General features: G+C 41.0%; 1 protein-coding gene across 5 annotated transcripts in view; it reads left to right on the top strand.

Annotated features, from left to right (window-relative positions):
• PDE6C (phosphodiesterase 6C) overlaps positions 1 to 25,039 on the top strand; it is a 47,994-nt gene extending 22,955 nt beyond the window's left edge. Inside the window, exons 12-22 of one of the 5 annotated variants that reach the window (XM_077878345.1) lie at positions 3,786 to 3,932; positions 4,172 to 4,279; positions 4,700 to 4,809; positions 10,800 to 10,887; positions 16,689 to 16,771; positions 18,656 to 18,778; positions 18,890 to 18,953; positions 21,303 to 21,377; positions 21,488 to 21,571; positions 21,962 to 22,118; positions 24,705 to 25,039. In XM_077878345.1, the coding sequence (XP_077734471.1) occupies positions 3,786 to 3,932; positions 4,172 to 4,279; positions 4,700 to 4,809; positions 10,800 to 10,887; positions 16,689 to 16,771; positions 18,656 to 18,778; positions 18,890 to 18,953; positions 21,303 to 21,377; positions 21,488 to 21,571; positions 21,962 to 22,118; positions 24,705 to 24,766 (1,101 nt within the window). In that variant the 3' untranslated portion in view covers positions 24,767 to 25,039. Of the gene's footprint in view, positions 1 to 3,785; positions 3,933 to 4,171; positions 4,280 to 4,699; positions 4,810 to 10,799; positions 10,888 to 16,670; positions 16,772 to 18,655; positions 18,779 to 18,889; positions 18,954 to 21,302; positions 21,378 to 21,487; positions 21,572 to 21,961; positions 22,119 to 24,704 lie in introns of all 5 variants that reach the window. The other 4 variants (XM_077878346.1, XM_077878343.1, XM_077878344.1 and 1 more) reach the window with 4 other exon arrangements.
• Positions 25,040 to 27,187: the final 2,148 nt, after the last annotated feature.

Genomic DNA, 27,187 nt, shown 5'->3' with positions numbered 1-27,187 from the left:
TCTGCATATGAACCTGCTAGAAATTTTGGTGATAAACCTCGCTGGAAGTGTGGACTAGAGTGGAAATCCAGACTGCACACCAGAAAATGGTAGCATACGAGTTATAGCGATCAAAGCTCAGTTACAAACACATTACAGCATTGGTGTTTCTTCCACATTTCCCACAGAACTTTGGAACGTCTATCAGCAGACATGAGACAGTCTGCCAAGAACAAACAATGGTGTAAAGGGCTTTCACAACACAACACAAAGCTCTGTTACAAATATACATCCTAGTATTTGGAAACTGATACCTCTTAACAAAGGAAGAAATTTTAGTGAAAAAACAAAGTGTGAGGCTAAAGGAGGAGATAAATCAACAAGCAAAACATACATATATATATATGTATGTATGTATGTATGTATGTATGTATAATACTCTGGACAAAAGACTTCAAAGACAAGTACTTAGGTTCAATCCGCAGAATAAAATAAGTTCTTTGCACTGTGTTGCCATGAATCTACCCTATACATTTTACATTTTAAATATATTCAAATACTTTTTTATTTTGCAGTAAAGTCTCTTTCATTTTATTACTCATTTTTTGTGTTTCTTAAGATCCTTTTTACTTTATTTTTTATTCTTTAATTAGGCTCCACACCCAGCATGGAGCCCAACATGGGGCTTGAACTCTTGACCCTGAGATCAAGACCTGAGCTGATATCAAGAGTCAGATGCTTAACCGACTAAGCCACACAGGCGCCCCCATTACATTCTTTTTAAGGAATGTCCCTTTCTTATTTTTTTATGGTTTTATTTTTTATGGCAAAAATGCCTCATAGCCAATTAGTTATGTGGCAAAAATATTTGCAACAAAAATGCTTGCAGTGAAAATGCAGCCATGGTAAGTGGAGATGATGTTTGGAGAACCTCTCTGAAATATTTGATTGTTTGTTTTTTGAGTCCCTAAGTTTTATGCAGTAATGATTTGGGATGAGCCTAGAGTAGATTTTATATTCAAACAGGCTGTTGTTGTGTAAAGTTACTGGTTCTTTGCTCATTTTATTACTTCTCCAAAGAAAGGTCCTTCATCCTCTAAATGGAGAACCAGCAAATTTCTACAGTGGCATGGATGCCAATTGCAGTTTTGTTTTACAAGGAAGACTGAGGTAGCCGCACACTGACACGGGCAAAGGAAGCGAGGAAAGTGCTGCCCCTACCCTCTCCTTACCAGGACGTTTCAGGATGCCCTGTGACTCACAATGACCATACCATAGATCTAGAGAGAATTTCCCAAAGAAGTACCTCAGTCACTCATCCTTAATTCTGTTTTTCCATTCAGTCAGTGGTTATCAAGGTGCACTCCAATACAAGGAGCTGTGTTTCGTCCCTAGCACAAAAAGTAGTACGGTCTGGTCTTATCTGGCTCAAGAAGCTCGTTCATTAGGGAGATAAAATATAGGCAATGACACTGCCCCTCATGGATGAGTTCCCAGAGCGTGGGTACCAACGGCCCTGGGGAGGCCAAGGGGCTGGTTTTACTCACAGACAACGGTAGGACACAAGATGCCAGCTGTGTCAGGGAGGCTTCATGGGAAAGCAGGATTTGTCTGGGCAGAGGTTGAAGTCAAGGGTTTGGGGATAGCTGGAGGGGAGAAGGGGAAGCAAGTACAGACCAGGGCATTTAGTCACAGAACCATCATCTTTCGGAAACCAAAGCCAGCTGTTGGGAGCAGAGGGGAGGAGCCCTGAGGCCTGGCAGGAAGGCGGAAAGACCAGGACCACCTGGTTCACAGGGACCTGGGATGTGACCCAGGTGCCCAGGGGGATCCTTCTGGGAGCAGATGGAGCAAGCCAGGCCTCAACAGGCACCATCAGAACCACTTCATAGTGGAGTGGGATGGCAGCTGCTCCCAACTGCCCTCATCCCAGCTTAGCTGTGTGATTCCTGCAGAAAGGAGAAAATCGGCCTTGGGTGCCCAGAGCTCCTACTTATGGGACCAACCAAAGCCTTTATGTTTATCAGCTCTCTGTACCACAGATTTTAAAACAGCTGTTCTTCAAAACCTATATTTTTTGTAATAATCTACCTTTTATTGATTTGCCTCTTACTGCAAATGGGGCCTGGGAGTCATTCCTCTGAAAATTTTTTCCTTGGTTTCCTGCTAAAATGCACATTTATACTTTAGAGTGACTGAGCCTTTAATGCATTAAAAAACGTTTTTGTATTTTATCTTCGCTTTGCAAACTGTAGCACTGAGGCAACCTCCAGCAGGGAGTCTGCAGCACAGGGTGCTCCTCACCACACCCCATTAACTTTCTCTTATTCCGAGTTTTAAAGGATGTGCTATAATATTATGTGTCTCTCCCCATAAGAAGGCATGTTTCCGGGGGTAGTGACAGTGTCTGCTTTATTCATCCATGATGCCAATAACACAGAGAGGAACCAATAAATGTCTGTTGAATGGATAAATAATCAATGAATGAGAGAAAAAGAAGAACCTACATGGGCAAGGAACCTGGGAGGGTTTGGAGAGAGAGAAGAGTAGCAAAGGACATAGGAAGGTCCTATGAGAAATGGAGAAAGGGTTTTGTGAACTGAATCTCCATTAACTCTCCCGGATCCAGGCAGATGAAATTGGCACTGCTTTTCAATTGAGGCAGCAAAGACCAAAATGTTACTATTGTTATTCCCATTTCAGGGATGAGAACATTGAGGCTAGTTCCATCTGGGAGATGTGGATGTAGCTAATCTGAACCCAGAACTGAAGGCTAGTCTCTTGGCTCCAAACCATTGCTTTGCAGGGTGGAAAAAAATAACCTCTGCCTAAAGTGACCAGTCGGAGGATAGTGCTGGTGAGAAGGGATCACAGGACCCTGGGAGCCCCGGGGAGGGGAGAGAAGGACGGGCGTGAGGGGCCAACCCAGACTCGGGGCTCAGGGGACGACAAACCATAATTCCGCTTAAAACGGCCAGCTACCATTTGGTATTGAAATCTGGGTAAGAGCATGAACTAACTAGCCCCTGGGAAAGCTCCGGCGCATGGCCTTGGCAGGTGTGAAGGACGTCGGGCGTGAGTGCCTGGACCCATCTGCCGCTGCGCGTGGGCCCGCAGAGCTCTTGCGAGCTTCTCCCGCCTGGAGCTTTCTCTGCCCCCATGGGACTGTCTCCCTCTGCCTTGACCGGCCCGAATCCACATCCGTCCAGGAGCTCTACTTCCTTTAATCCGCCTCCAGCCTGCCGGCCTTCGCTCTGCCCGGTGTTGTGGTCTGTGGGTGCGCTCAGCTCTCACCTTTCAGCGACCTGACCTTTGCGACCATTTCAGGGAGCTGAGCTCCTGCGTGCACAGCCCGAGGGCCTCGCGGGGGGGGGGGGGGGGGGGCTGCGGAGGCCGCGGTGAGCAGGGGCTTCGGGCACCCGGTCCCGCCAGGCCCCCAGGCCCGCAGGCTCCGGCCGCTCTCGACTGCGGCTCGCGGCCCCGCTGGCTCGGTCAGGATGAACGGACGAGCGAAGGGATGAACGCAGGGAGCGTGCGCTGTGCAGCCAGTGCTCCCTGGAGGGCGGAGGCGAGGTCAGGGCCCGGCCGCCGCGAGGCCTCGGAACTGCCCCCGTCGCCCCGACGGTTTCCTGGGAGAGCCGGGCCTCGGGGTCACCGTCGGGAGACTGGGCGCGATCGTGCGGGGCACCGAGGCCCGCGGAGGGCACGAGGCCTCCCTTGGGGTACCTTTGCCTCTGGCCCCGTGGGCCCCGCGCCCGGGGGGGGGGGGGGGCGAGAGACCCGAAGCGGCCTCCCTGTCTCCACAGAAGGAGGACCTGCCCGACCCGCGGGCGGTGGATCTGTACGAGTTCCGCTTCAGCGACTTCCCCATCTCCGAGCACGAGCTGATCAAGTGTGGGCTGCGACTGTTCTTTGAGATAAATGTGGTGGAGAAATTCAAAGTCCCGGTGGAGGTCAGAGAGCGTTTCATCTAAAATAGCGTGTGATTCTGTTGCTGTTCTCACTCGTGTTTCCCCTGGTTCAAAAGATTAACTTCAGTTTGGATTTTCAACTATTATTAACTTTGTAAACGTATCAGTGTAAACCCTGTAAACAAGACCAACCTGTCTTTTTAGATAAGATTGTCACAGGCCTTCTAACCTTTAGAATTCTATTCCAAAGTCTGAATGCTGTTGTCTTCTTTGGGGGGCAGGTTCTCACCAGGTGGATGTACACCGTGAGGAAAGGGTACCGCTCCATCACCTACCACAACTGGCGGCACGGGTTCAATGTGGGGCAGACCATGTTCACGCTGCTGATGGTAGGTGCACAGAGCTGTGAACCGTCGTGAACTCGTGAGCTCGACGAGAAGTGGATGTGGGCCCGCACTTTAGATCCGTAGTTTTGGAATTTGTGGACACAATCCTATAAACCCCAAACGCCCCCGCGGATGATGCCAGGGAGCATGGGCATCCCTGGGCACATGACTAGACTATCAGTGGGGCATTCATACACCTGGCTCCTTAAAGGAAAATTCTGGCACCTGCTGGGCTTTGCAATTGCCTGTAGTGAGCTGCAATACCCAAGAAGTAAAGCCAACTTGATCTGAAAACAGGGTAGGTCATCTTCTCCTTTGCAGGCAGTTGCAGAGAGGTGTATTGCACTTGCTCAGAGGTGTATTCATCTAAATATATATATTTAAATATAAATATAAATATATTTTTTTATTTTTATTTTTTAGACAGGAAGACTAAAGAAATACTATACGGATCTTGAAGCCTTTGCCATGCTCGCTGCTGCTTTCTGCCATGACATCGACCACAGAGGCACCAATAACTTGTATCAGATGAAGTAAGTGACGTCCGTGCACTGGCCATGTCTGAAGGCACCTCGGGGGAGAAGAGAACCAGTCCTGTCCCTTAGCCCCGTCAGCTCTTCTTCATCACGCTCGCGAATCTCAGGGCCACGTTGGGCTCCTTCAGAGCCTCAGCCGTCCGTGAGAGTGTCCGCTCCTTCTCCCGGGAAGCCCGCGGCCCCGCAGCCCCCTTCAGCCCCTTCCCCTTATTTCCAGACGCGCCCTGCCTTGTTCGTATCGTAAAGGCCTTCGCTCCTCCTTTCTTCAGCTTGGTCAGAGGATGGACTTCGTGTATGAAAGTGCCGGGCCCTGGTTTACACGTGTTGGCGCGGGTGGAACCCTGGCCCCTGCTCACGCCAGAGGGCGTCCCTGCCTGGGCCCTCTCCCCTTCCCCCCCGAGCTCTCCCCCAGCCGGCTCGGCGTCTTCTCCTCACCGCTGCCTTCCCCTGCGGTTATTCACACTTTGGAAGCCTCGGCCTCCTCATCTGCAAAGTGAAAATTATAGTAATGGTACCTACCAGGGAAGGTCGTTGTAAAGATTAAATGAGATCGTGCGTATAAAGCATTCAGCTCCCGGTGGCCTCTTGGCAGTAAATAAATACTAAGTGTTATTATGATGTCACTGACGCTCTTCAAAATTCATCAGCGGTGCCGTGGCCGGGCAAGCCCCTTGATCACAGATTTTAAGCTGCTCGGTCGGCCTTCGACACACCGCATCCTCACCTCTGACACACCACCTACCCCTTTCCAGAGGCGCCAGGCATTTTAGAGAGAACAAGTCTGGGAGTCTGGGTTTGTGGGGTCCAACCCCTTCCTGGTTGGGGGAGCTTGGGGCAAGTCACTTGGTCTATTTGAGATTCTGTTTGTGAACCATAGAATGGGCGCGATCTCCACCTCTCAAAGACTGTTGTGAGAATCAAGTGAAATCACGTGTATATGAGACTCCTTAGTGGGAGCTCAAGAAAAATCCACTCAGTGAATGGAAAGCACATTGTGAGCAGCGACTTCTTACTTTTAGCAACTCTCCCTATGGGGCTCTGTCTTGAAAAGAGGACTGGCACCGGGACTCCAGGCTGGGGACATCTTCCTCTCCAGAGGTTCCGGCCCGTGTCGGCCATCCTGCACTCCTCACTCCAGTCTCCGGACAGGGGCTGGATTCCCTTCCTCTCCTCTGATCACTGCATGAGCCATGTCAACTCCAAAGCCGCTCACATTTATTGAGCACCTATGGCGTGCTGAGCCCAGCTAAGATCTTGATACTCGTCGCCTCCCACATGAGAGCTACTATGGCCTCCCTCTTTCACTGAGGAAGAAACAAGCTCAAGAAGGCAAAGTCCAATTACCAAATTGGATACGACATCTGGCTTCCAGTTTTTGGGAAGGATGCAACCACCTCTGAGGTCTCCGCTTTGGCCGGGCATGTGGGGTCCGAGTGGGTCCCCCTGTCCATCAGCTAGGGGGGCGCTGACCTTCCCCCACCATTTCTGTCGACTGGAAGGACTGGGCGCCATGTCCAGGCTTCCCCACTGCAGGCACCTTAGCACCGGTGATCCTGGTTCTAGTAGCTCTGCTACACCGCCCTGACCAAACACAGTCTTTCTGCACACTGTCCCTCACTAGTGATGCTCGATGAGTCTCTTCACATCCCTATTCTGGAAGAATTGCTCAAGAGTCCACGAGATATGGAGACATCACACTGGCAAAAGCAGCTCATGGAAAGGTTGAATGAAACAGAATTATTATTCTCACATGGATGGTTACAACTCAGGTCACTGTGGGAGGGTGACATGAAGTGACAGGGACACAGATGACTCTCCTTCCTGGCGGGACCTTGTGCCCTCGGTCTGATTTCTTGTCTCCATAAGATCTCGCCCCCTTCATTCTGGTTTCCACCGTCATCTCCCAGCCTTAGACTACCCTCTGACAATGCCTTCAAAACCTGGCCATTTTCACATTTCTGTTCTTACCTCCAGCTCTCCTGTGCCCTTTGTTGACTTTTCCAGCCAGTTTGTTTTCTGCTTTCTTTGTTCCTTTCATTCCCTTTCCTCGTTTAGTTTTTCAGCCCTCTTGTTTATTCTGCCTCTTGACTCTCTTCCATCTTGTCCCAGAAGAAATGCAGTTATCAGGACAAAAGTAGGAGGAATTTAAGAATTTATGTCATTCCCCCATCCAACACAGGCCTCTCCTTCACTGCCTTCCTCCTGACATCCTCAAGTTCACTTCCAGTTTCTCCCATAATGGCCCACAGGGCACACAGATCTACTTTTAGATGATTCTATTGGTGGGATGTTCTTCATGATACTGAACTGAAATTGGTCTCCCAGTAACATCTGTTTGTCCTCTTCAGGTCTCTCTGAAGCTGCTAGAATATGTTTAATTTCTCAACCACAGTCCATTCCTTCATATTAAAGAGAATGATCACTTCCCCCTCCCGCCTTCCTGGTTGAACACAGCCAGTTGTTTAAACCATTTCATATATGTCAGCTTCCACGCATCTGATTTTATTTGCTATTCTTCTGTGAGTCCACTCTAGTGTTCTTATGTCATTCTTTAAGTGCAGGTCTTGGGGTTTAACACAATAATCCATACAGGACCTGACGTAGTTTAGATTTCATTATAATTACATTTCATCTTCTTGACTCTTCATTTCACTCTTAGTTGAAATTGCCATGTCACACTCTGTTAGCCAATGGATTAGTTGTTTTTCCCAGTTTTCTGTCATTGGAAAATTATTCACGATTTTCATTGATATTCACTCAAGTCACTAATAAGATTATGCATCAGAACAAGAGCAAGGGCAAAATTTCAGGACCCAGGGCTGGAAACCTACTCCCAGGCTTGAAGACCGTCAACTGAGCACACTCATTGGGTTCTGCTGCCCAGCTGTGGGAGTGGATACACTTAGAACTCTAGCTTGTACTGCAGATATCCTGAGGTATCCTGTCAACTGCCTTGCTGAGATCCAGACACACATGGTCCATGGCCTTCCACTCCCACCAACCCTGTCACAGAAGGTCCATCACATCAACCTGGCATTGTGTTCTCCTTCTAAACTTTCTCTGTAAGTGCTCATGAACTCTTAAACAGTTTAAATTGGTTCAGAGATAAAGGTCAATCTTTCTCTTTTGTCATTTATAAGCTGTGTCATTTTCTGCTTCTTAAACTTTAGGATAAAATGTACTTGTATCCAGTCTTCGATCATCTCCTCCACCACTTCAAAATTCTCCAGGGAATACTGGCAATGGTGTTCCCCCCTACCACCCCCCCAAAAACAATCCTCAGATTTCTTAGGAAGTTGGAATGTTACTCATCTACCTTAAAAAGAACCCCTTAGTGCTTTCTTACCAACACTGCCCCTTGCTGGAGTTATAATTTTCAAAAATCATTCTTGGAAAGGCCAAGAAAACCGGTAGGTTGACTAGTCAGGTCACACCACAATCTCTGTTACTTGAGTTTCTCTCCTTTGGTTGTTTTCTTCCTGAGTGCCTGGACAGTATCACAGTCTAAACTAGCTGTTTTCCATACTTTAAGTTCACTGTTGCCAGACTTCAAAAATAGAGAATTATTGATGGATGGTGTGATTTAAAAAAAAATTTTTTTTCTCATGATCCCATTGAGACTTTAAATAACATCTCTGAAATTTACTTTAAAAAATATATCGTGCCAAATTCATTTTCTCTCCAAATATGTATATACATCTGTGTGTGCATCTGTGTGTGTATATAAATTCTTTTTTTTCTTTTTGAACCATTTGTGAGTCAGTTGCAGACATCGTGACACTTTACCCTGAAATGTTTCAGTATGTATCTCCTAAGAATAAGGGTGGCATTTGCCCACATAAACACAACATGATGATCACCCTGAGGAAATTTAACACTGGTACAGTACGATGTCCCAATATAGAATATTTATTCAAATTATTCCAATTTCCCCAATAAACGACCTTTATAGCTTTTCTACCCCTCTGATTCAGGATCTAATTAAGGATCACCCCTGGCATTTGTCAAGGATTTTTAATCTCTTTAAATCTGGAATAGCTCTTCAATCTTTTCGTGTCTTTCTGAATATTGCTATTTTTTAGTCTAGGCCAGTTCTTCTGTGGGCAAGCCCTCAATGTGGATTTTCCCAGTAGTTTTTTAATTACCAAATTCAGGGTAAATATATTTTTTTAAGATTTTATTTATTCATGAGAGAGAGAGAGAGAGAGAGAGAGGCTCCATGGAGGGAGCCCGATGCAGGACTCGATCCCCGGACTCCAGGATCATGTCCTGGGCCAAAGGCAGGCGCTAAATCACTGAGCCACCCAGGGATCCTCAGGGTAAACATTTTTGGTGGGAATTCATGGATGATGCCCTTCTCAGAACATCAGGAGGCCTGTGATAGCAATTTGTCCCATTATTTATGAGGTTTAGTTAAATTATTTATGGGCAATATCCAGGAGATCTCTTTATGTAAAGGAACATTTTCTCCTTTGTATTAATAAGTAATCCATGAGGTATTATTTTGAGACTAGGTGTATTTCTAACTCCCCAGAAATCTTTCTTAAATGATTTTTTAAACCTAAGGGAATTAAAGACACCATTCTTTTCTGACTGGAATTAAGCTTCAATTAATTTTTTTAAATCTCCAGTGCTGACACAGAGGAGGTATTTAAATATGTGCTAAAATTATGATCAATTATAATTTTGCTCAGACATAGTCTGATTGTTCCCTAACTAGAGCATTTGGTTTATCAGACTTGTCCATGACCTGTTACCATCTCCTCTACTCCCTAAAGTTCTGATCTTTCTGAAATAAGATGAAACTTCTCTACTAAGGCTGCCACACAATGTCTGATTTCTTCCTTTCTTAAAACTATTTATTCATTCCATATTTCTTTTTTTCCCACTCTCCCTCACCCCTCCATTGGAATGAAATAGAATAGAATAACAAAGTCTTCACATGACCTGTGTAGGCCTTTGGCCTCAGCCTCCCTCCATCACTTTCTCTTTTTTCTTTCTTTCTTTTTTTTTTTTTTTTATTAAAGATTTTATCTATTCATGAGAGACACACAGAGGCAGAGACATAGGCAGAGGGAGAAGAAGGCTCCCCATGGGGAACCCAATGCAGGACTCCATCCCAGGACCCTGGGATCACGCCCTGAGCCGAAGGCAGATGCTCAACCACTGAGCCACCCAGGTGTCCCATCATCACTTCCTCCTGCTACCTTTTATTTTCTAGGGCTTCCTCAAACAGAAAGACTTAAAGGAAGACAGGGCACCAAAGACTGAGGCCCCCACTTACAGAAAGCTGAGACCTAACCATTAACAAATGGGAAGTTTAACCTAAAATTTATGTCCCTGCCTTGGAGGAGGAAAGAAAGATCACTTTATAATCATTCTTATTTTGGTTCCTCAATTTTTTTTTTAAGATTTTATTTATTTACTCATGAGACACTGAGAGAGAGACAGAGACATAGGCAGCGGGAGAAGCAGGCTCCTCACAGGGAGCCCAATGCGGGACTCAATCCCTGGACCGGGATCATGCCCTGAGCCAAAGGCAGACACTCAACTGCTGAGCCACCCAGGTGTCCTGGTTCCTGGAAATTCTTAATAAACATTTTCCATGCAAATGATCTGTGGGCCTTCAACTGGTTTGTTACATGTTCTGGGAGTCACAGCACAGGCCAGTGCCAGCAGCTCCAGGGAGCCTAAAGATTTTAAACTTAAAGATGCAAAGGATGAACCAAACTTCCTCATTTAAATAATTCAGTCATTTTATGCATTCAACAAATTAGGTTTTTTAAAGAATTTTTTAAAGAGTATATTCTCTTGTTCTAAATCTAAAAAATCAGTCCCAATATGTTACTTTCAACATTTCACAGGCATTAGAGGAGAGGGAGAAGGAAGAAATGGAAAACATCCTCAGAGAATAAAGACTCTATACTGTATGGACTCATGGGTAATCTTTAAGCAGCTAAAATTATGGCATATCCTCTTCCTCCTAGATCCACGTCTCCATTAGCAAAGCTTCATGGATCTTCCATTTTGGAGAGGCACCACTTGGAGTACAGTAAGACTCTACTGCAAGATGAGGTACATGAGCTTTTCTCCAGGGCAGCTCAGAGGCTCTGGATCAAAGCACCAACCCACAGGAAATGCTTAGAAAGAGGATGGCCTTGAGTAATGGCTCAAAGAGTTGGCAGTCCATACCCTTATTGAAATCAATTGCTAGAAATGGCTATTTTACTACAGTTTTGAACAGCCAGGTTGGAAGTTGGTGAGATAGAAAGAGTCATGGAAAGTCACAAAATCTCTGTGAGTCCATGGAGAAAAAAGAAAAAGCTTATGGTGGATGTGAGAGGGCTCTGCGCATCCTCAGGTATATATAAATGGAGAGGGGAGAGGAGGGTACATAGCCAATGATTTTCTTACTCGCGGGGCATGCACTGTGAGGCTTTGTCTGTATCTTTGAGGAAGTCAAGCTTTGGTAGTGGAGGGAAGCGTGAAATCAAGATATAAGACAGAAATAGCTGCCATCAGAGATGCACTGGCAATGCTCTAAGTTTCTAGAAGGAGATGCCACGTTCAGGAGTGCACATGGCATAGGGGAGCAGAGAGGTGGGATCAGGGAGGGCTTTGTGCAGGAAGTGGCTTGAGCTCGGTCTTGAATTCACTTTGATTTGGCCATGTCATGTACTACGAACATTCCACAGGAGGCCGTCATTCTTCTGTCTTTTATCAGTTTTATTTCAGGGGTATAGAGCTTGTGGAAAAGTTGTGGATACATAATTCAGTTATACTTAAAAAAAATATCTTGAGAAAATTCCAAACCAAAACTGATTAAAATGAGTCATTATTGGATGGAGGGAAACACTTTTGTCATAGCAGAGAGCTTGTTTAGAATCACACGTGCTCAGTTGGAGAAATAAGCCCTCTGGGGAGTGGAGCTTTTCTCAGCTTCTGTAACAATCTTTTATAAAAGGCTTAAGGAAGGAACATACGGAAATATGTCTAAGTCTAGAGATAACACTAAATTCTCCCAAGTAATGTAAAGCCAAGAGGGGAAAGTAAGGCAGAGTGACCAGGCAGAAATATGGAAAAAGAGAAAAACAACACTTGAGTGTTTTTATTTATTTATTTTTAACTTTTTAAATTTATAATAGTCACAGAGAGAGAGAGAGAGAGGCAGAGCAGAGACACAGGCAGAGGGAGAAGCAGGCTCCATGCACCGGGAGCCCGACGTGGGATTCGATCCCAGGTCTCCAGGATCGTGCCCTGGGCCAAAGGCAGGCACCAAACCGCTGCGCCACCCAGGGATCCCCCATTTGAGTGTTTTTAATAGACCGTGATTGATGCCACGACCAAGTGCATTAGAATTTGCGGGCCTAGGGTGCACAGGCTGTTAAAAACAGATCCCGGGCTTCATTTTGCACTTATTGATGGGGCTTTCTGGGATTCTGGCCCAGGAATTTGTATTTTTGTTAAGAATGATAATTCTGGTGTACAGCCAGAACGTCTATGGGTTTATAACATAAAAATAATGATATTATTTGTTCTATGACAATTAAAAGGAGTGGAGTTGAAAGTAATTCAGGAAGATAAGAGTAAACTGTTATTACTAATTTGTTATGAGTCTTTGTTGGGACAATCTTATATTTTTGAGTAAGAATTTTCTCTACTTACATAATCAGTAGTGTCACTGATTATGTGACATCCTAAGCAGGTACTATTGAATATAATTTATTATTTAATTTTATATATACCTACTAAAGCAAAATATATTTTAAGAACTTCAACCAAGTGTTTAAATGCTTAACATGATGGGGGTGGGGGGGCAACCTACTAATTGAAGACTTTCAAAGCCTGTAAATAGAGTCGCTAAGCAATATAATCACAGAGTTTTTTATGAGCAGGGAAATGGAACGCTTAAAAAAATGAAATTTTCAGCCTTCAGATGTTCTTTGTACACTTTTGGGAGACAATGTTGTTCTTTTATTTACTTTTTTGTATAAAGAAAATATTTGCATTAAAAGCATTTCAGTAAGGGAAATCCTCATGATTTATATAATAATCTTGACATTTTGTGGTCATTACTCAGACATTTTGTTTACCATGAGGCTTTGAATTAAAGTGTCCTTGTATCCTAGTAGAGTGGGATCCACCGTTCTGAGAATTAAGAACTACCTGTAACCATACAGAAGTCCACTCTTTCACCTGAGTGAACAGGTGGAAATCTGGCTAGTCAAATTTGTAAGAGTATAAATTTTAATGTCATAATAGTATTGTAGAAACAACAAAATGTACTGCTCAAGCTTAACCCTGTTACCGTTCAAAACACTGCTTTATAGAATTCATGATAATTCTATGTATGCTTTACCACACCAACCCCATCTTATACAAATGAGTGAAGAAGCAATGAAATATCCTGTGTATGGTCACAGCAGCCATAAACACGTTAGCAATCTCTTTGTAGGGTGTCACCAGTACCATGCAGAAGACTAGAACAGCCTGTACTTTCTCCTGCCTTACCTCACCTGAAAGCCCTACCCAGGATGAACTGGAGTCATTCCTGCCTATTTTGGGAATTTATATGTTTACTGCCATTTTTATAGTAGGAGAGAACAGAGACCCTCGCTGTGGATTAGTGAAACCAGCTGAGCAGGTGGGGGTTCTGCTGAAATGAGCTGGGAAATAGGCCTCCTCTCTCACTCTGGCACACCTGTCCCACCCACCTCAGGTTTTCAGCACAATCCTCAGGAAAACAAATGGAATATTACAAATGTACATGTTTTTAAAATTAATGACTTCATAGTGGTTGTAAAAATTATACTTGCCAATATAAAAACTCAACCATAGGGAAAATTTCAAAAACAAATTTACAAAATTATTTCAAATCCTATCACTCAAAAATAGCTACTTCACTAACACCTGATGAACTTCTTTGCAGCCACCCTATGACTAGACAGGTGGGATAGAAACAATTTTAGAAAAATAGGATCATACTATCCAAGATTTTTAAGTCAGAGTTCATGTTTTTAAAATCAGCTTTATTGAAGTATAATATGTGTACAATAAACTGCATCCCTTCAATGTGTACAATTCTATAAGTTTATACAATTTTTACACCTAGGAAACCACCACCACAATCAAGATATAGAACATTTTTAATCCCCCCAAACCATTCTTCATGCCCCTTTGCAGTGCATTCATCTCTCTGCTCCCAGCCCTAAACAACCATTGAAATGCTTTTAGTCACTATAAATTAGTTTAGATTTTTGTAGATTTTATATAAATGCAATTATACAAGTACTCTTTTGTGCTGGCTTCTTTCACACAAAGCAATAATTTTGAGATGTGTCTGCATTGTATATATCAGTGATTCATTCATTTTTATTGTTGACTAGTTTTCCATTTATCTTTATGTAATTCTGTTTGAATTCAATGGAAGAAACATTTTGGAACTAGAAAGAATTGCAGAACTTTAGACACTGTGTCTTTAAACAAGAGATACTAGCTCTTTTTAAAACTTTTTATCTAAATTCAATAAATTAACAAATAATGTATTGTTAGTTTCAGAGGTAGAGGTCAGTGATTCATCAGTCTTATATAACACCCAGTGATCATCACATCACATGCCCTCCTTAATGTCCATCACCCAGTTACCCCACTCTCTCCACCCTCTTCTCCTCCATTCGACCCTTAGTTTGTTTTCTAAGATTAAGAGCCTCTTATGGTTTGTCTCCCTCTCGGATTTCATCTTGTTTTATTTTTCCCTCTCTTCCCCTAGGATCCTCTGTTGTTTTTTTTTTTTTTCTTTTTTTAAGATTTATTTATTTATGATAGAGAGAGAGAGAGAGAGAGAGAGAGAGAGAGGCAGAGACATAGGAGGAAGGAGAAGCAGGCTCCATGCCGGGAGCCGGACGTGGGACTCGATCCTGGGACTCCAGGATCGCACCCTGGGCCGAAGGCAGGCGCTAAACCGCTGAGCCACCCAGGGATCCCTTTTTTTTTTTTCTTAAAGATTTTATTTATTTATTCATAGAGATGCAGAGAGAGAAAGAGAGGCAGAGACACAGGCAGAGGGAGAAGCAGGCTCCATGCAGAGAGCCTGACGTGGAACTCGATCCAGGGCCTAGGCGGTGCTAAACTGCTGCGCCACTGGGGCTGCCCAGATCCTCTGTTTTGTTTCTTAAATTCCACACATGAGTGAGATCATAATTGTGTTTCTCTGATTGATTTATTTCACCTAGCATAATACCTTCTATTTCCCTCCACATCGTTGCAAATGGCAAGATTTCATTTTTTGAGATACTAACTCTTAGAGTCATCTAAAATGAACAAATGACTGTGAAAAATTGTGAAAAACTCTAGCTCAGCATTTAGATGTTTGATATTTTTAGACAATATGTGTTAACAGCATTCTATTAACTCACTGCTATGAAACGTTAAGCAATTAAAATACTTCTACTCCTTCCACATCTTTGCCTCTGTTTTGTAAGGTGTTTATTATCATTGGTATTTTTTATCGGTATTTATGAAGTTTACACGTTGCTCAATAATTTCCACAATTATTTATCCTTTTTAAAAAAGTTTTTATTTAAATTCCAGTTCGTTCACAAACAGCAAAATATTCAGCTCAGATGTATAATTTAGTGATTCAACACTTACATACAACTCGGGTGCTCATTAGGACAAGTGCATTCCCCATCCCCTACTTCCCCCATGCCCCCACCCCTTGCACCTCCAGAAGCCATCACTTTCCTCCCTGTAGTTAAGAGTGTTTCTTGGTTTGCTTCTTTTTCCCCCCACAGTCGTTTGTTTTGCTTCTTAAATTTCACATGAGTGAGATCATATGGTATTTTTCTTTGACATATTGCGCTTAGAATAATACTCTCTAGCTCCAACACAATTGTTTATTCTTCTACTTTTAAATGGGCTCAATACTTACAATCAATCCTTCTAAGATGGCTTCTCCATTCCTGTGTGTTTTATTGACTCATGTCTTGATTGATGTGATGATCTTGATTGGCTAGATTTTTGTCAAATTTTTCCAAGAGAGGCTAATCTAAGTACATGCTTAAGAATACCTGTTTGTGGTATCCCTGGGTGGCACAGTGGTTTAGCGCCTGCCTTTGGCCCAGGGCGCGATCCTGGAGACCCGGTATCGAATCCCATGTCGGGCTCCCGGTGCATGGAGCCTGCTTCTCCCTCTGCCTGTGTCTCTGCCTCTCTCTCTCTCTCATGAATAAATAAATACAATCTTAAAAAAATTAAAAAATAAAATTATCAAGTGTATAATTAGTATATCTAATAATTGGATGTACCAGATATTCTTTATTAAAGCTCCTTAATTAATACAAGCAAATTTTAAATCTATTGTTATATTTATAAATGATCCTAGAGAAAACACTTTTATTTACTCCACAAACTTATACACTGTTTACAGGAATGTCTGCTAATACTATTTTTTAAAAATTTATTTATTCATGAGAGACATAGAGAGAGAGAGAGAGAGAGAGAGGCAAAGACACAGGCAGAGGGAGAAGCAGGCTCCATGCAGGGAGCCCATTGCGGGACTCGATCCCGGGTCTCCAGGATCACACCCTGGGCTGAAGGCGACGCTAAACCACTGAGCCACTCAGGTGTCCCTGCTAATACTATTTTTATAGTTTAAATTACCTTACTCAAAGTATAGTAGAGGGGTAACTTAATTCAAGAGAGAAAGCTGAAATGAAAAAGGTGACTGAAAGACCTAGTTTTTCTTTATTTCCTTAAGCATGATTTGGTTTGTTTGTTGAATCAAAGGCAAATTAATGATTGCGCTTCATTGTGACTTTTTAAAAATAGTCCCATTTATGTGAATTTTTATCTTACAGAGTTTAAATATCTTCCAGAACCTAAATAAACGCCAGTTTGAAACAGTCATTCATTTGTTTGAAGTTGCAATAATAGCAACTGACCTGGCTTTATATTTCAAGTAAGTACAGAATTCCCTTATATTCTGTGTGCTTCTGCCTTACATAAAAGACCCATTGCATTCTGGTTAAAAGGCATTTCTTCACACATACATTTATCCACTTTACTTTTGGATTATCAGTAGAATACCCTCAAGGTATCTTATAGTTTACTAGGCATCTGAAAATATATTTTAGAAAACTAACCCCCTAACGTCAATTAGTTGGTTACCTGAAGAAGTTTGAATTGAAGAATGTACAGCAAGGTTGGTGGATTGCCAGAGGAGTGATGCCACACAGCCTTATGAGGTGATTTTTGTTGTGGTGGATTCATCATGGTTCAGAGTCTGGTATTTAGAGTTGCAGGAGCAGACATTTGATTCTGCTGGAGTCTGGAAGCTAAAAAATCTTGGTGATACTGATGCATATTAACCAAACTCACATAATTCTGAGTTACATACAGCAGAGCACTAGCCTATTTATAATAATAAGAATAATCAAAGAAACCAGATACTCCAAGCTTTTGCCCATTTTCTTGTCAGTGAATTATAAAGTTCTTGGTGAAAATGGATTAGAACAAGGTGAATTAGTTATAATATCCAGCTATTTAATGACTTAGATTGTAGTATCAATACCCAAATATCCATAACCCAGATTCAACAAATGCTAAGATTTTGCCACACCCATCTGAGATCATTTTTTTTTAATGGAAAAAAAGTAATGCAATTGAGGCATCCCATCACACTCCAAGAAAAGACCCTCCCTTCTCCCTCACAGATACCATTCTTTTTTTTTTTTTTTAAAGATTTTATTTATTCATGAGAGATACACAGAGAGAGAGAGAGAGAGGCAGAGACACAGGCAGAGGGAGAAGCAGGCTCCATGCAGGGAGCCTGACATGGGACTCGATCCCGAGTCTCCAGGATCAGGCCCTGGGCTAAAGGCGGCACTAAACCACTGAGCCACCTGGGCTGCCCCAGATACCATTATTCTGATGTTGATATATACTTGTTCTTTCCATCCATGTTTTTATGTTGTTAAATGTGTTTTCAAATTTTCCATAAATAGTATCATACTGTACATATTTTTCTGCAACTTACTTTTTCATGTAACATTAGGTTTTAAAGATTTACTTTGGTGGTAAATGAAGATCCAGTTCATTAGTTTTATTAACTGTATATTCAACTGTATGAATATGCCATAATGAATTCATAATGAATGATTCTTCTATGAATGGACATTTAGATCGTTTCCAACTTTTCATTTTCGTTGACAATGTTGTATTGTATATCCTTGTATGCATGTGAGAGTTTCTCTAACATACATAGTTAGACATGGGATTGCTTTAGGGCTTGCAAATCTTCAGTCTTATACTACATTGCAAAACCGCACTCCTGAGTAGTTTCCCCAACTTAAATTCCCACCAGCGGTGTGCAGGAGTTCCTATTATCCCACATCTGGACTACCCTTTACCTGGGGACACTTGTTTATCTTGTTAATTTGAGTGTGAGATGGTATCTTATTGATGTTCAAATTTGTATTTTCTTTTTTGCCAGTGAGGTTGAGCATCTCATGTATTTTAGGTTCTAATTCTTTGCTGGTTTTATGCATTATATTTCATCACAGCCTGTGGCCTTTATGTTTATGTTATGATCTCCTTTGTCACATGTTATTTTTAGTTTCGATGTATTCAAACTTAGGGATTTTTTTTTCCTTTTGTGGCTTGTGCTTTTTCTGTCTTAAATCCTTTCTATACCAAGTTTAACAGCCACTCCCTATTCTCTTATCCCCTGACCCCTTAGATCCACTATGTGGATATCTGATGCAAAGTGGGAACATGAAATCTGAAAAGCACATATTAAAGATACTTTTTATCTCTGGTCTTATATGCTTAAACTATTGCACAGCCATATCTTTTTTAGGAAGAGAACTATGTTTCAAAAAATTGTTGATGCTTGTGAAAAAATGGAAACTGAAGAAGAGGCCATCAAATATGTAACCATTGATCCAACCAAAAAAGAGGTTATCATGTAAGTAGTCAGAATTTTATTCCTCTTTTGGGAAAAAAAAAAAAAAAAAACCACCAAAATACTCCTTATTTTGTGTATCTTTCTTCTTAACAATTGTTGTTTTCTCCCAAGGGCAATGATGATGACTGCATGTGACTTGTCAGCTATAACCAAACCCTGGGAGGTACAAAGTCAGGCGAGTACAGTTATGTTTCCTTTTCTGTCATATGCACAGGTACTATCTAGGTCCCATATAAGAGCAAACATGAAGATTCTGGCAATCTCGGAATTTTGTTATAGCTAGCAATTATGTGACTATATATTTTGTAAGCAATTATCTTTCATTATTGTAGAACAAACAATGAATTTATAATTTAAAAAGAAAAAAGAAACTTGAGAAGTTAAGACAAAAATAAAATGTTCCCTGTTGGATTTCTGCTAATGAAGAAAGGCAAATGGCTTTCAAGAGCTCACAAATGTCAGTAAGACAATAGGTCATTTGGTTAGGCCCCAGAACAAGGCAAAGAGAAGGAACCTTAGAAAGAAAATGCTTTCTGCAAGGAATTATTTACCATTGAATATGCTGCAAAAAGTTTATATAAAATTATTAGAAGATAAATCAGCATAAAACAAAGATGAATCATTAGTGCTTTCCTCTATCAAGGGTGGTTTTGCTCCCACAACCCTGCTGTCAATCATTAAAAGACACTGTCTATAGTAAGTTCATGTTTACAGGTGTCTTCTCCAATTCTTTGCCTTGGGGAGTGAGAGTCAGGAGCTACTAGTTTACTACTTGATTTCTTGCTAACTGGATGAAAGAAGCTTCTCTTTTTTCCTCAGTGAATTCTAGGAAAAACCCAACTTAGAAAAGAGCCAGAATTCACTGGGTTCAACCATAACTGTGGGTTGTATTTGGAAAGATGGAATAATTGGAACCATCAAATTTCAAACCAAACACTTGTGCTCTTTCCACCCTGATATGCCTATTCTTCCTCCTTTATTCTTTATTTGCACAATTGCCCAGGCAGGAAACCCGGGGCTTTGCATGAAGTTCATCTCCCCATTCCTGTCGTCACACTTGTTATAGCCTCAGGTTAGACTCCCACCCTTCTTCATCAGCACTAGGGTGGCAGGGATCCTCCTAAGTGATCCTCCCTCATCCTTAGCTAACCAGCCCTCCTCTGAGCTGCTGCTGGGATTGTTTATAAATAGAGCTTTGCCCAGCCACTCCTCTGCTTAAAAGCCTTCTAAACTTCCCACAGCCAGAGGTTTTCAAGCTTTCTTTTAAAAAAGAAGGTCCATCCTCCACAAAGAGTTGTATACAAAGATCACTTTATATAAAAGAAAAAAGCAAAGTTACTTTAGCTTATTATCTCTCTTGACCCCTACCTGTTTGGCCTGCTAGCGCACTTTAGAACAGTAGGACTGCAGGAATAAGAATCCCTGGTCTAGAGAATCAAACTTCCTAGCAAAGCTTACATGGCCCGTCACTACCTGTTCTTAATGCACACTCACCAGATTATTTCCTGTCACTCTCCTATTCTCCACTTCACATTCCAAGCTCTGGACATTCAATTTTATCTCTGCAGGTAGTCTCCCCCTCCTCTTTATCTGAAAAACTACTATTCATCCTTGATACAACATAAATGCAAGCTCCTTTTTCACAAGCTCCTTGATCCACCTCACTTCATTCTATTACTGTTCTAGCACTTTATCCACATAGTTTATATAACCATCTCTACTAGACTGGAAGCATCTTAAAGGAAAAAAATCACATCTTATTCTTCCTGGCAAGCCTGCTTCATGCCAGTATGAGGCAGTTAGTGGGTGTTCAGTAAATTTGATAGATACTGGGTTTTTTAAAGCTATATAAATTTACCTTCAAATATCCTTACACTATAATCAAGTAAAGCTGTGTTCTAATCTAATCTGTGTGCATGTGTGTGTGCATGAAGGTAATATGCTAGACGCTAACAGATAAGCAGCACAAGAGGAGGATGTGTGGGAAGCTTCAGAGCTTGAAGCAAAATGTAACAGAATTAAACATCCTCCCATCTCCCCTTTTCATTGTTGAGAGGTCGTGGCAATACAAATAGGAGATAGGTACTCCCAGAATGGGCCTAGAATGCTGAAGTGGCAAGAGAAATTTCCCTTTCCCATTTAGATATAATCTGTAGGTGATATATTTTTATTTATTTATTTTTAAGATTTATTTATTTGAGAGAGAGAGAGAACAGAAGAAGGGGCGGAAGGAGAGAGAGAGAGAGAGAGAGAGAATCTCAAGCAGACTCCCTACTGAGCATGAAGCCCAACACGGGGTTTGATCCCATGAATCTGAAATCATGACCTGGGCCAAAATCGAGAATCAGAGGCTTAACTGACTGAGCCACCTAGACACCATCTTTCTAAAACCAAAGAGTATATGGTGTGACAACACCTCAAGCATTAATATAAACGGTATCCCTAAATGTCACTCATAATGGTAAAATACAAATTCTCTATTAATAAGTCACTTTCATGAACCAAATCCTATTCTTATTTGCAGGTGGCACTTTTGGTTGCAAATGAATTTTGGGAACAAGGAGATCTGGAGAGGACTGTGCTGCAACAACAGCCTATTGTAAAGACCTTGACATAAAAATGCACTATTAATTACAAATTATCAATACAAATCATCTCTTTTCCTGAGTCTTAAAAAACTATCCTTAAAGAATTTATTTCTCTTTCTAGCCTATGATGGACAGAAACAAAAGAGATGAACTACCTAAACTTCAAGTTGGATTTATTGATTTTGTTTGTACTTTTGTATATAAGGTAAGTAAAAAAAAAAAAAAAAAAAAAAAGAATGATTATATATAATCATTTGAGGATGAGGATTTTTCTTTCAAACTGTTACCAAAATCAAGTCACTGATATGAAAAGCCATGAGTGATAACCTTGTTTCTCCAAACTAGTTTGAGGAATTACCCTAATCTCATTCAGAGGTGGAAGAAAAACTAGGAGAACTCAGACATGAGCACATTGTACAGACCAGACTTACTTGGAAAACAGCACCTGTCCTCCCTGTTTCCATGGCACTAAGTTAAGCTCATCCTAGCAGCTCTGAGCACTGTAACAATTCCTTACAGCTCCTTCTCTGCATATGAAACGTACTGAAAATCAACTATATGATTTAAACCATTTCTGACCTAAAATTCTCTCTAGGAGTTCTCACGGTTTCATAAGGAAATCACACCAATGCTGAATGGTCTTCAGAACAACAGAGTAGAATGGAAATCCCTAGCTGATGAGTATGATGCAAAGATGAAGGTGCTTGAAGAGGAGGTGAAAAAGCAGGAAGAAGGAAACATGATTGCAAAAGGTTAGAAGGAATCTGTTTCTGCTCCTTGTAAAGTAACAGGAGTCAGGCTGAGCTTAATCTCACATGACAAAACCATAAGTAAATGCAAACAGGAAATTTGCTTTTCCAAATAAATTGATTAGTGCTTTTCAGATATCTCCACCCCCAAAACAAGATCTTATGAATAATTTCAGGAGGAATTGACTGGTCTAGTTGAAGTAGGAATTGGGGCTAGGCTTCCTCATCCACACTAGTATCTGACTAGAGTACCTCTGTAGAATAATGAGATTTTAGAAACATGAAAGCCAGAACCAGTTGGATCACGGTTAGGTGAGAAAACAATTTTAGTCCTAACATTACACATCAGCTATGAGACTTGGGCAACTTGCTTAACCTCTCTGAGCTCAATATTCCTCTCTACTTAATGAGATTTTGCAGATCTCCCTCCAGCCTCCCTTCCGGATTTAAGGAAGGCCCACATGAAAGCAAAGCTGGCCAGATGAATGGTGTTACTTGACGGGTATTCCAAGACTGACTGTGCCTCAAATGTCCCCATATAGTGCTGTTTTTCTGATGAAACTTCTATTGCTGGGTCTCTGTTGGGCTTAACATAGTTATCTTCAGAAAACCATTGTTAAGATGTTTAAGATCAATGATGAGTTTATCAGATGACTGAAATGTCATCTTCAAATGGGAATGCTAATGTCATGACGATGTAGGAAAAGATGTTAGGGTTTGAAGCAGATGGTCAGGAAAGGATTCTTGAGACATCTTTGGTGCAAAAATAAAAAGGTGATTTTAATAAAGTGCAGTGACAGGGCTTGTGGGCAGAAAGAGCTGGACTCATGAGGAGTGGCCCATTATATACTTTCAAGTTGGGAGGGGGCTGGGGATAGCATAAGTCTCTGAGGAATTTTGGTAGCAAGGTTTCCAGGACCTTGAGGGGGCTAGCTATTGTTGGGAAATGTGATTTATTACCGTCTAATAAAACCTGAGTCATGAGACCCGTCATATGTATATTGGTGGACCATATGCTTGGGGGACAATTGCCAACATGTATCTTGGCAGGTAGAGATAAAGGAGATTTCTAAGGAATCTTTATATGTTAAAGTTAGACTTACAGGATCCTCGAGATCGGGCTAAGGTTGCCTTTTGCCCTTAGCAAAGTATTAACATGGAGGCGGTTGAGTCCCTGGAGGAATGTCACTCTGCCTGTTGCAAGGACTTGTCAATGGGCTGTAGGTAGTAAGGAAATTAATTTTTCTTCTGCCTTTGTTTCCCACATCAATGACTTCATATTTCGTCTTGAGGGTTCAGCACTTAAAAGGTTTTGTAAGAAATTTTTATTGTTTAACCAAGAAATCATCTCTATCTGGAAGAGCTCCGTAAAACAAAAACATACCACATTCCTTTTAGATAGTTCTATTTTGTTTACTGGTATTCAAAAAAAAATCATGGTGAGAAAAAAGTATTTTGCTTAAAAGGTTAAGGATGTCCTTCAACAGAACAAAAGTAGGAGTTTGACTTCTTCATATCCATTCACCAATGTATTTTTTGGGTGTCTATTCTGTGCAAGGCCCTAACAGGGCCTGGGGAAAGTTGGGGTCCTTATCTCAGAGCTTTACCACCTGGTAGGGGAGCTAGACATAAACCAACAAATGAGCAATCGATTATCTACCTATAATCATGAACAATTGATTATAACTATCAGAGGAAGCATAGGGAAGGCTTTCCTGAAGAAGGATGCTTATGCTGAACTCTGAATACAGGAGGCTTTGACTAAGCAAGAAAAGGATGAGGGGTTGGGGAGGAAGCCAAAACTAGAATATGCATGACAGCCTTGATGTGGAAATAAGCCTGACGCAACAGAGGAATGTAAGAACTAGTGTCTCGAGTCTACAGAGCAAGCAGGCAAAGAGTTCCAGATGAAGCTGGTAAGGCAGTGCTGCTGAATAGTGTTGCCTTAAAGGACTTGCTTGGGGATTTGTCCTCTAGAAGAGCAAGGGGGGAGTCATCATGGGGATTTAGAAGGGAAAGCAGTAACCTGATTTGCACTTCAAAAAGATAATACAAGTGATAAATTTTATGATGCAAGTGAAAAGCAAAAGTATTTCTTAGTACAATTAAATTTAATCCTTGTCTCAATTTTATGATGAACAGGCTATCAGGTTAAGTGGCTCCTGACATTTTCTTCTAGTATTCAGTATATTGGATATAGATCTTCTGTCTTTATTTGCATAGAAAATTACTTCTGAAATTTCTTCCTTCTACCCTGAGAAGTCTCTGTGAACTAAGAACATTATTTTGTATCTTTAGGCAACAAGCTTCATGCCTGGCACAAAGCAACAAGTCAGATTTCCAGACTGTGCAGTTCAGTGGTTTGCTTGAGAAACAGATGTTAAGTGGTTAATCATTTATAAGATTGTTTTTTAAATGGACCAACTCTGAACATGAATTCAAGTTTTTAAATGGTCAAACACGTAGTACTTGTTTTAAGCTAAAACTATTAACTAGGTAAAAGTTGATACTAACATCATGAGAGTGTTAGAATAAAAACACTGTGTGTCCACTGATTCCCAGTACTACTGCTTTTCTCCTTTTTCCCAGCCACAGAAAATTCAGGAGGTGGTGTTGATGACAAAAAGTCCAAAACCTGTCTCATGTTATAATCCAACTGGTCTAAATTTCAAATATTGTTTCTACTTTCGAAGAAAAAAAGAAGAAACAAAAGAGCTTCAGCAAACTTCATTCAGCACACCATCAACTGAGTAAGAGGATCTCCAGATAGGCTACCCTTGTGACCACCAAAAGAAAATATATTGCTAGCCTGAAAACCCTGAGGGTAAAATAACGTTCAACAAAAGTACGAAATTAGAAGATGAAAATAAGTGCATTTTTGGTGCCAATCTGTTTTAAATTAAAAATATATAATCCTGAAACTAGTCACCAATTCTTTTTTCAAAGGTTCTTATTAATAGTATTAATAGTATTTCCTAGGGCTACCATAACAAAATATCAGACTGAGTGGTTTAAAGCACAGACATTTATTTTCTCACAATTCTGGAGGCTAGAAGTCCAAGATCAAGGTGTTAGCAGGGTTGGTTTCTATGAGGCCTCTCCCCTTGTAGATGGCCATCTTCTCCCTGTATCTTCGCGGTCTTTCCTTTTGTGTGTCAGTGTCCTAACCTCCCCTTCTTATAAGGACACAGTCATAATGGATTAGGGCCCAATCATGATCTCATTTTACCCTAATTACCTCTTTAAATATTCTATCTTCAAATATAGTCACATTCTGAGGTACTAGGGGGTTGAATTTCCACATGAATTTTGGGTGGAGAGACACAATTCAGCCCATAACATTAATAATTGTGACTCATACCTCAAATTCCTTCCTAAACTAGAAATCTCTCATCAACACATCTTAAGAATGATAAATACAGTATATAATTTATAACATCTGTAAGCACTATATACAAAGCAAATAACAGGATGTCAAATTTTATTCCATCTGAAATGCTTATCATCTCTTTCCTCTACTTTTTATCCTTGATAATAGAAGGGTGAAGACCATACTGCTTTTGACAGTTTCTAAACTATGTCTATGTCCTACGCCCATCCCTCTCCCCAAGCCTGAAAGCAATTGTTTTACATAAAACTAAGAATATTTTAAAATATTTTATTCTCATTGAAAGAATTATCAGTATATAATGCATTCCCTGGATAATCCTAATGTAAATTAAATCAGATAATAAATGTTATGCATTATTAAGAAGCATGTGATTTGATTATGTAAGAATTTTATTATCAAATGCAGTTTAGAGGAACTTCAACAGAGGTTATTTTTTAAAAATGATTACTAGAACTATCTATCAGGCATTCTAAATATTGATTTGTCAAATCAAGGACAATCAACTACTACTTAATGGTGCACATTTGGACATCAGAGAAATTTAGGATTTCTTCTTTTACTTAATCTATGATCATAGACCAAATAATAATAATTATGCCATAGATTCTGCCACAAATTTTCTTGTCAAAGACATCTAAATATTAATGAATCAGACTGACAAATTATGAACTTCAAATGTTTTGTTATACAGAAGATGTTGTTCAGTTTGAAGCGGTCAAGAAAGAATAGTCACCATTCATTTTATGTTTACAAGTAAAAATAGTAAGATTTAGAATCATAGGATTGCTATTTTCACATTAGTATGTAAGATCTGTGAGAAGTAAAATTTTTGTCTATTTTTTTGTCCTGATAAGGATTGTTGATTTTTTAATTTAAATTCAACTAATTAACACATAATGTATTATTAGTTTCAGAGGTAGAGGGCTGTGATTCATTAGCCTTATATAACACCCAGTGCTCATGACATCACATGCCCTCCTTAATGCCCATCACCCAGTTACCCCATTCCCTCCATCCATCTCCCCTGCAGCAACCTTCAGTTTGCCTATTTTTGTCTGTTTTATTCCTGACTCTATCCTGGCACTTAGAGAGTAGTGCCTGGTACAAGGTAGGTTCTCAGTGAATATGAGTATTTTGAATAAATGTCATAACAAACAGGTATAAATGAGGAGTGCCCATAAGGTAGTAAAATATTATTTAGAGGGGAAAAAACTCATTCAATATATAGACACAAATGGGTGTTGTCTATTAAGTCATCACCTTGAATAAGTGATACACATACACCTTCTTTCTATCACTTAAAATAATTTTGAAGGTCCACTTTTAGGATTATTTTAGAAACTGCCTAAGAACCTCTTCCTTTAGCTTTTGTGTGATTTTGGACTCCAAATTATCAGCTCAAACAACTTCCCCTCCTCATTCACTAGAAAGCAAACTGAGGACCAGAGATACACCACCCCTGAAGGTCTGCAAAAATAGGAACTTTGCTTAAGTAAGAGCAAGCAGAAGAAAGCATTAGCTTCATATCCCAAACCAGTGGCCCACTGAACACTACTGACTGCACTATAGCCAAATGTGAAACAAGTATCTCAGAGAATTAATCTTTAAACTCATCTTGAGGTCTTTTCAAATACTTCTTAAAAACATGACTTCCATTATGTATGAATCGACTGTTATGATT

Source organism: Canis aureus, chromosome 29 (genome assembly GCF_053574225.1).
Source record: "Canis aureus isolate CA01 chromosome 29, VMU_Caureus_v.1.0, whole genome shotgun sequence".
Lineage (NCBI taxonomy): Eukaryota > Metazoa > Chordata > Mammalia > Carnivora > Canidae > Canis > Canis aureus.
This window is presented reverse-complemented; position numbering and strand designations above follow the sequence as displayed.